A 7,872-nucleotide genomic window follows, 5' to 3' on the forward strand; every position below is an offset into this window, starting at 1 on the left:
CCCCTAACAAATCTCCAAGGGCCACTTTCAATCCTAACTTCTTTGGAACTGGAAGGATTTCCCCTTCTCCAGGCCTCTTTCCCTGACTCTGTAGGCGGCTGCAGCCATCTTGTGGCCATATGGGGAAAAGGCAAGTTGAGTGTCCCAAAACATCTCTAGTATACTAAGGAATAATTCAGTGAGTAACTTTTGGTCTTGGGTATATGGGAAACAGGGAAAGAGAAACCTGTGTAGTAACTGTGGCACAGGAGCCAGATATTCTATCTCTTGGTTCCATCTTGTCTCCCGGGACACAACATCCCACCCAATAGTCATTACAGACAGATTAATTCCCTGATATCTGAATACATTCAATCAGCATTTATTGAACAGCAACTATATGCCCAGCAATGAGAATACAGCAAAGAACAAATATATAAGATCTCTGCCTCCATGAGCTTACAGTCTAGCAGTCAGCCAGCCAGTAACATCCATAATTTTACAAAAGTTATAAAAACACTGAAAAATTGCATGGTGCTGAGAAGACTTAACAAAAGGTCTTGACCTATACTGAGAAATCAGAAAAGGACTCCCTAAGGAAGAAACATTTAGGATGAGCCAAAGTAAAAAATGGAAGGAAAGGTATGGTGAGTAGAGACAAGACACTATATGAAGGCCAGCCAGTGTGTGTGAGGCACAGGCAACCAAGAGATATATTATGAGATGAGACATGCAAGGTAGGCTGGGTCTGATTTATACAGGGTCTTTGAAATTACAGCTTTATTCCAAAAGCAAATAGAAGGTCTGGGGTTGTGGCTCAGTGGTAGAGCGCTCGCCTAGCACACGTAGAGCCCTAGGTTTGATCCTCAGCACCATGTAAAAATAAAGGTATTGTGTCCACTTACAACTAAAACAAAAACAACAACAACAACAACAAAAGTAAATGGAAGCCACTGAAATATCTGAGGCAGGAAAGTGAGATGTTGAGGTTTGTTTATCAGAGCTCACTCTGATGACAGAATGTAGAAGGCAGAAGTGGAAATGCAAGGACAGGTTAGGAAGTTTGCCCAGCAGTCTAAACAAATCATGGTAACTCAAGAGAAAAGAAGGTGGATTCCAGCAATATTTAGCAGATAGAATCTACTTGGTGACTGTCTGGGTACATGAAGAAAGGCATGTGTTTCTGGCAAGAGGTACTAAAGTAGGATACTCTGGAAGAGGGACAAGTTTAGGCAAAATAAGCACATACTGTAGGCACAGGCTTTGAAGCTGGCAATGAGAGGAACAGCATAACTTGGATTCTCAAATAATTTAGGTTTAGTTGAGCAAACAAGGTACAAATGAGATCATTGCAGAGTTGATTAAATATCACAATGATTGATCTAGATAATTCATGGATTCTTTCATTCCATGGGACTAGAGTCCCTCAAATTCTAGTGAATTCAGAAGCTGAAGCCAAAAGGGATATCCCCATCTTTGTTCATACTTCTCACAGCCCTTCTATGCAGCCCACCCAATGTCTCTCGAGACCACCTTCCTCTGAGCTGGATTCAGGCCCCCAGCCAGGAAGATGTACTAAACTTTCCCTGGTACATTTTTTGCCTGGTGCTGCCAGTAAGTTCACCTGTCTGTTATTCTCCATTTCCCTCCCCTGCTTAGGTTAAAAGGGATGAAATCTAGCCATTGTTCCCTGTTGGTTCTCTTTTGGTCATTAGAAGTTGTCTGCCTTACTTAGTTCCTTTCTTTACATGTCCCCTGTCAAGTGACCTTTTTTGGAATCACAATCCTTCAAAATCAACCCTGTCTTCCTCTAAGTGGAAAGGTCCACAGGTGAAAAAGATGCCTCTGTTGTGCTCCCTCACCAAAATGTCCCAATCTACAGGCCCCTTTCCTACTCTAGTTTTTCTAGGAGTTAATAAATACCCATTTCTTTGCCTCAATAAAATCAGAAGAGAAATTTTGCTATGGATTGAACAAGAAGCAGCCTCAATAGCTATTGCTAAAGAGGAGGTTTTCCCAGCCTCCTCTTTGCCTCTGGAGTACTCTGCTGATTAACTCCTTCCCAACACAGTAACTGCTGATACTCAATAGGCCAAGAATTTCTCATTGTGCAACAAACCCAAATACTTGGTCTGTGGGCAGCAGTTAAAAATGTTACAATGAAGTTTGAGATTGAGAGAGTTCCTTTACACTGAAAAGAACATAGCCTTTGGAGTTGGGCAGGCTTGGATCTGCATCCCAGCTCTGATGGTGACTAATATGCCTCTGTCCTAATGAATACCTCTAAGTTTCAAAAGACTTATCTGGGAAATGGTGTTAATGGTATTCACTTTATGGGGTAGCTATAATAAAGAAGATGAATAAAGTACCCATTATAATATCTTGACTGGGTTATCTGATAACAATTTATTTCCTTTCTTTCCCTTGAGTTTGAGCTGCTAAATACTCTTCTAAGAAGGAGATAAGGAGGGAAGAAGTGGGTAAGTGCTAGGGAGTGATAATAGCCAAATTACATTGTTATATTGTGTGCATGTATGAATATGTAACAACAAATCCATCATTATGTACACCAACAATGCACCAATACAAAATGCGGAAACAAAAATTTAAAAAAAGAAAAGAAAAAAGGAGATAAGCCAGTTTTTTATGGTCAATGATAGTCATTTCCTACTCCTGTCTTTGTAAATCCCATCTTCCTACAGCCATCCCATTTCCACCATTGCCAAAAATGTTCTTCTATCCCTCATCCTTGTGTAGGATTTCTTTTCTTACATCACATTCTGCCTGAGCTCCATTTAACTCTTCTCCCCTACATCTCCCTATCCAAGATACTGTGTCTTCTTGTGTCATTCTTAAGACTAATTAATTCACTTCTAACATTCTCCCTAATTTTCTCAGAGCAAATCAGAAGGGAGCTGGAGAATAAGGCTAATACTTCAGAAGGGCATGGGAACTACAGTCTAGTTCCCAGAGGGGAAAAGAGGTCTAAATCCAGGAACCGCACTCCCTCACCTCTTTTGTTCAAGGACAGAAAAAGGCAAACTCAAATTATGTCTTAATCCATACAAGCATACAGCTCCTTTCCTATAGTTCTGTGAGGTCATCATTGAAGTAGAGCAATATTGCAGGTATGTAGTGTGTACCATCCATATTGAGATAGTCAAATTCTTCCTCCTCATCCCGGATCCCATTCTCTTCCAGGGTATGATCCATGTTCAGGTTCTTCCCTTCATATTTCCACGTGTAGCTGGCAGCATGTGCATTATAAGGAAGATAGCGGTGTAGGATTTCCCACATTGACTCCAGAGCCCCCACCTGGAGAACACGGAAGCACCCACTTCCAGAATTCTGGATGGAACACATGAGTATGTGCATGTGCGCGCGCGCGCACACACACACACACACACACACACACACACACACACAGAGCAAAGGCCAGTACCCCAAGATATACAAAGCTGGGATCAGAATGCCTTCTTTGGCAGAGATTAGCTTCAGGCACTCCACAGTCCCAGAAATAAAGTTGAAGTTTCAGCATGCAATGAAGGGTGCCAAAATCCTACTATCTTTATGGCAGCCACTTCTAACAAACAGATGGCCCAAAATGGCCAAAGCCAGTGTCCCCTCATTTCATCCTTGCTATAGAATAGTCTTGAGTCCAATCACTGTCCAAAACAGTGCCCTGAACTTAAGAAGGGATCTCTTGTACTCTGTAACCCAGACACTCCTACAATTCCCAACTCTGGAGACCTAGGTGGTCTGCTCCTCAGTCACCTCAATTTAAAGAGGAGAAAATTCAGCTCTCAGCAGTTATGGCAAACTCATGGCCTGAAGATCTGTCTGGAGATCTCCTGAAAGCATCAGTTTCTTCTCTCTAACCTGTCCCCAGGCACCAGATCTCACCTCCAGTATGTGCTGCTGCGACGTGAGCGTGTTAATGATGCGAATACTCCGGGTCTTGGCAGACAGCTTCCCCACCTCGTACTGCGACCCCTTCCACCAGGGCTTCCCAAAATCATTGGCCCAGTCCGATCGGGGCAGATGAGGTGGGACGTGAACGAAACGGCCCCGCGGGGTGCGGTACCTCAGGCAACCAGTCAGGGGATCTATGTGCTTGCGGATCTTTGAAGAAGGGTTTGAGTTTGGGGTGAGATTGGGCGCGGATCCCATCCGTCACTATTTCAGATTCCAGCTATCTCCCGCTTTTTCTCCCCATCATGGCTCTCCAGTGCTTCCCCCACCCCACCCCAGGTTCCAACATAACTCACGTCTCTGGTGTTTGGATCAAACCAGTGGCTGATGTCCTGGCCTGCAACTTCCACGATGGGTTTCAGCAGCAGGCTCCCTAGGATGGAGAAGCTGTTGTAATGCTGGCTACCCAAGAACCAGCTCCACCTACCTCCACCACCACCACACACACCCTAGTCCTGGTCCAATCTGTGGCCCTTACCCTTGTACTCCTGAGCCAACGGCGTTAGGTCGTACACGTATCCCAGGTAAGACACCCAAAGGTCTTCGGGCTGGTTATGTCTGGCGACTTCTTCCGGCGTGAAATAGCGACGCTGGAAGCACTCAAACTCTGGCCCAGCCACTAGGCCCCGGCGCGGCATGGCTCTCGCTCTATCGGGCACTGGGTTCCTTAGCTGCTTCCTCGTTCCTCAGCACACACACCCTACAACATTCTTCCTCCCGTGCAGGAGCTAAGGTGAGCGCGTTTACCCGCTCACATGGAAACCATTGTCCTTTTCCGGCCACCGTCTACTGAGATGAAACACTATGAGGGCGAGGAGGGGCTTGGGCTGTGAGAGCTCACGGGAAACGTAGTCTGATTCCGACATCAGGCATATAAATATTGAATCGTTTGAGTTCCAGGGAAAAGCGAACGCATTTCGTTTTAAATCAGAGTCTGGGCTACACGAGATATTCAGGACGAACTATCTGAAGGCCGAAAAACAAGGTGGGGAGACAGGATGGAAGGAGGTATTCTCGCTAAATTTCTGGGTTTCTAAAGATGTGTAAGAAAATACAGGTAAACTTCTCGCGATATTTTAAGTCATCTAGCGTAATAGGCCTCGGTGAGCCACTGTTTGGGGTAGAAGAAACTCGCGAGATCTCTGCAGTTGCCGAGGAGACAAGGAGGAGGAGGAGTGGTGATCTCGCGAAAGGAAAGACGCCCGGAGCGCTCGCGAGATCTCAGACCACCGGACTCGAAAGGTTCTTAGGAAGTTTAAGGACCCAGAGGGGGCCCCGGGGCAAATGGCTGGAGCTGGGCCGACCATGCTGCTACGAGAGGAGAATGGATGTTGCAGTCGGCGTCAAAGCAGTTCCAGCGCCGGGGTTAGCGCGGGCTGGGTTTCTGGGATTGCGGGGCAGTCGGGCAGCAAGATGGGGGGACGAGGGAGAAACTGCAGCTCCCGGCAGCCTCTGGGTTTCATATGAGCGCCCCGTGGGCTGCCGGGAGCTGTGGTTTCGCGGACGGGCGGGCAGCAGGACTGCAAGGTCTGAGTACCTGTTCGGCCTGGAGCAGGATTCGGACGGGGAGCGCGAGGACTCGCCGGCTGCGCGTGCTCGGCAGCAATTAGAAGCGCTGCTCAACAAGACTATGCGCATTCGCATGACAGATGGGCGGACACTGGTCGGCTGCTTCCTCTGTACCGACCGCGACTGCAATGTCATCCTGGGCTCAGCGCAGGAGTTCCTCAAGCCGTCGGGTCAGTGCCCGGGGGTTGCACACCCGCTTGAGAATGTGGCGGGAATTCACGCAGGCATTTTCCCTTCAGGGTCAGACTGCACCCCTTGTTTTGTGGGGCATGTTTTCATGGCTCAGAAGGGGCGGGACCGACGTTGGCCTGCCTCCCTGATGCTCTGACCCTTCTTTCCAGATTCCTTCTCTGCCGGGGAACCCCGTGTGCTGGGCCTGGCCATGGTACCCGGACACCACATCGTTTCTATTGAGGTGCAAAGGGAGAGCCTTGCGGGGCCTCCATATCTCTGACCACGATTAGGCATGTCTTTCAAACTTCATTAAATTTATGACCGATGTGCCCTGTGTCTGTGTGTAGCTTGGATGCCAGGGCAGAGATAGTACACCCAACCTCTAGAGGTAGGGGTTTATCTAAGTTCTAGAGCATTCTCGACCCTCCTCCCCCAACCTTATGTCCAGGGGTGCCTTAAATTCGAGATTGGGGATGGGGAACAGGCAAGAGCTGTAGACCAGCAAACCTAGGGTGGACCCCTGCATCTTCCCTCCCACGCTACTGCGCCAGAATTGTGGCGGGAAGGGGTGTCATCCTGCTCCGGAAGGCCCATTGTTTCCCGCCCCGGCCTGGCAACACTGAGTTCCTCTAAGCTGGGGTCAGAGAACGGGCTCGGTCCCCAAGGGGAATGGTGTAGGCGGGTGAAACACGGCCCCCTCGCTATTGACTGGAGGTGACTTTGGGGTCAGGGACAGAAGTGTGGGGTCTAACCGGGAAGAAGAGACTAAGGCAATGAGGAAATGCCAGGAAGCTGAAGGATGCTTCCCTCCTGAGTATTTGTAATCTGGGGAACTGTTTCCTGCTCCTGGGCACAGGGCAGGGTATTTGTGCCACCCCTCTGCTCACGGCACACTCAGTTCATAAATTCTTTATTGATGTGTTTTTCTTCACCTCCAGCACTGCTCCTCAGCCCTGTAAAATTCTAGAGGAGCTGTAGCTAAAAAGGAGGGCACAGGTTCAGTTGTCCTATTCACCTTAAGGAAGTAGGAGAGCGTGGAGGGTCCAGCCCAGATGTTTATGATTCAAATGTGGGTAGTCAGAGGAAAGCAGGTTTTCTGGGGCATGGAGTTTTCACCAGCACTGGGTCCACAGAGGCTGCTGTCCCCCAAAGGGAAGCTAGGACCTGGCTCAAGTAGAGGTAGGGGGAGGGCAGAAGATCCTGGCTTCGAGTCCTTGGGCCCACAGGAAGGGAGGACAGCCCTACTGTTGTTCTTGACTCGAGGCTCCTCAGACCCAAACCTTCCCCGGCGTAGGAACAGCTTGGGACCCGGGTGAGGCCCGAGTTTGCCGTGGCTGCGGGACCCGCCGGCGCCGATAGAGCGCCCGGCTGTAGGGCACGAGGCAGTCGGCCAGGCGGAGGCGTAGACAGAGGCGGCGGTAGCTGGCTAGGGCAAGCACGAGCAGCGGGACGAGGAGCAGGAATCCGGTAACCAGCAGGGCGGTGAAGCCCGGGTCCCGCAGGTGCGCGGTGCAAGGGGGTGCCTGGGAGCGTAGGAACTGTGAGGAGAAGAGGCGTCAGGCCCAGGCCAACCTGAACCACACTATGCCCAGAGTGGGAACAGTCCAGCCCAGGCGCAGAGAAGTTGCGGCCCACAGACCCCCTGCCAGCATCACCACACAAGACCATGTCACATACGCGCGCGCGCGCGCGCACACACACACACACACACACACACACACACACACACAAGCACGCACGCACTAGGGCGCATGCTTACCTGGGAGTGGCAGAGGAAGCCGAAGCCTAGCATGGTGACAGCGGGTAGCAAGATGGTCCCCAGCACCAGCGCCAGCAGGAGGAGATTGAAGGCAGCCACCATTAGGTTCTGAGCGGTTACCAGCACAGCGCAGGCCCAGCAGTCCAGGGGATCGCGGGGCTCTGGGCTGCCGCTGAGAACGGGTCGCTGCGCCCCGGGGACATCCGCCATGGCCTGGCTGGCTCCCGCCGGCCCGGCTACGGCCCTTATAGCCCTCTTTCCTGCCCCTCCCCCGACCCATCCTCTCCCCACCCCACCCCCCTTATCCTGGAATGCGGCTCTAGGATTAGGCACCCCCATCCCAAGGAGCAGACCAGAGTTCTGGACATTCCACAGGCGCCCCTGGGAGGGGCTCGCCTTGCCAGGGTCTGCGCAGTCCC

At 50.3% G+C, this 7,872-nt stretch overlaps 3 protein-coding genes across 4 annotated transcripts; 1 reads left to right on the forward strand and 2 right to left on the reverse strand.

Annotated features, from left to right (window-relative positions):
* Positions 1–345: 345 nt before the first annotated feature.
* Positions 346–4,740, reverse strand: LOC124979239 (cytochrome b5 domain-containing protein 1). Its single transcript, XM_047543750.1, has 4 exons — positions 4,430–4,740; positions 4,248–4,324; positions 3,883–4,101; positions 346–3,294 (listed from the first exon to the last, which is right to left on the reverse strand). The coding sequence occupies exons 1-4, from the start codon at positions 4,587–4,589 to the stop codon at positions 3,064–3,066; spliced, it is 687 nt and encodes a 228-aa protein (XP_047399706.1). The 5' UTR covers positions 4,590–4,740; the 3' UTR covers positions 346–3,063.
* Positions 4,741–4,819: 79 nt separating this feature from the next.
* On the forward strand, positions 4,820–6,021 carry Naa38 (N-alpha-acetyltransferase 38, NatC auxiliary subunit). Of its 2 annotated transcripts, XM_047543748.1 has the most exons (3): positions 4,841–5,316; positions 5,507–5,690; positions 5,862–6,021. In XM_047543748.1, exons 1-3 carry the CDS (start codon positions 5,236–5,238, stop codon positions 5,972–5,974), a joined length of 378 nt encoding a protein of 125 aa, XP_047399704.1. In that variant the 5' UTR covers positions 4,841–5,235; the 3' UTR covers positions 5,975–6,021. The 2 variants fall into 2 exon arrangements, with proteins under 2 accessions (XP_047399703.1, XP_047399704.1); XM_047543747.1 differs by having other exon boundaries at positions 4,820–5,690.
* Positions 6,022–6,595: 574 nt separating this feature from the next.
* Positions 6,596–7,717, reverse strand: Tmem88 (transmembrane protein 88). Its single transcript, XM_047543749.1, has 2 exons — positions 7,454–7,717; positions 6,596–7,232 (listed from the first exon to the last, which is right to left on the reverse strand). Exons 1-2 carry the CDS (start codon positions 7,661–7,663, stop codon positions 6,963–6,965), a joined length of 480 nt encoding a protein of 159 aa, XP_047399705.1. The 5' UTR covers positions 7,664–7,717; the 3' UTR covers positions 6,596–6,962.
* Between the last annotated feature and the right edge of the window lie 155 nt (positions 7,718–7,872).

This window comes from Sciurus carolinensis, chromosome 3, assembly GCF_902686445.1.
Source record: "Sciurus carolinensis chromosome 3, mSciCar1.2, whole genome shotgun sequence".
Taxonomy (NCBI): Eukaryota; Metazoa; Chordata; class Mammalia; order Rodentia; family Sciuridae; genus Sciurus; species Sciurus carolinensis.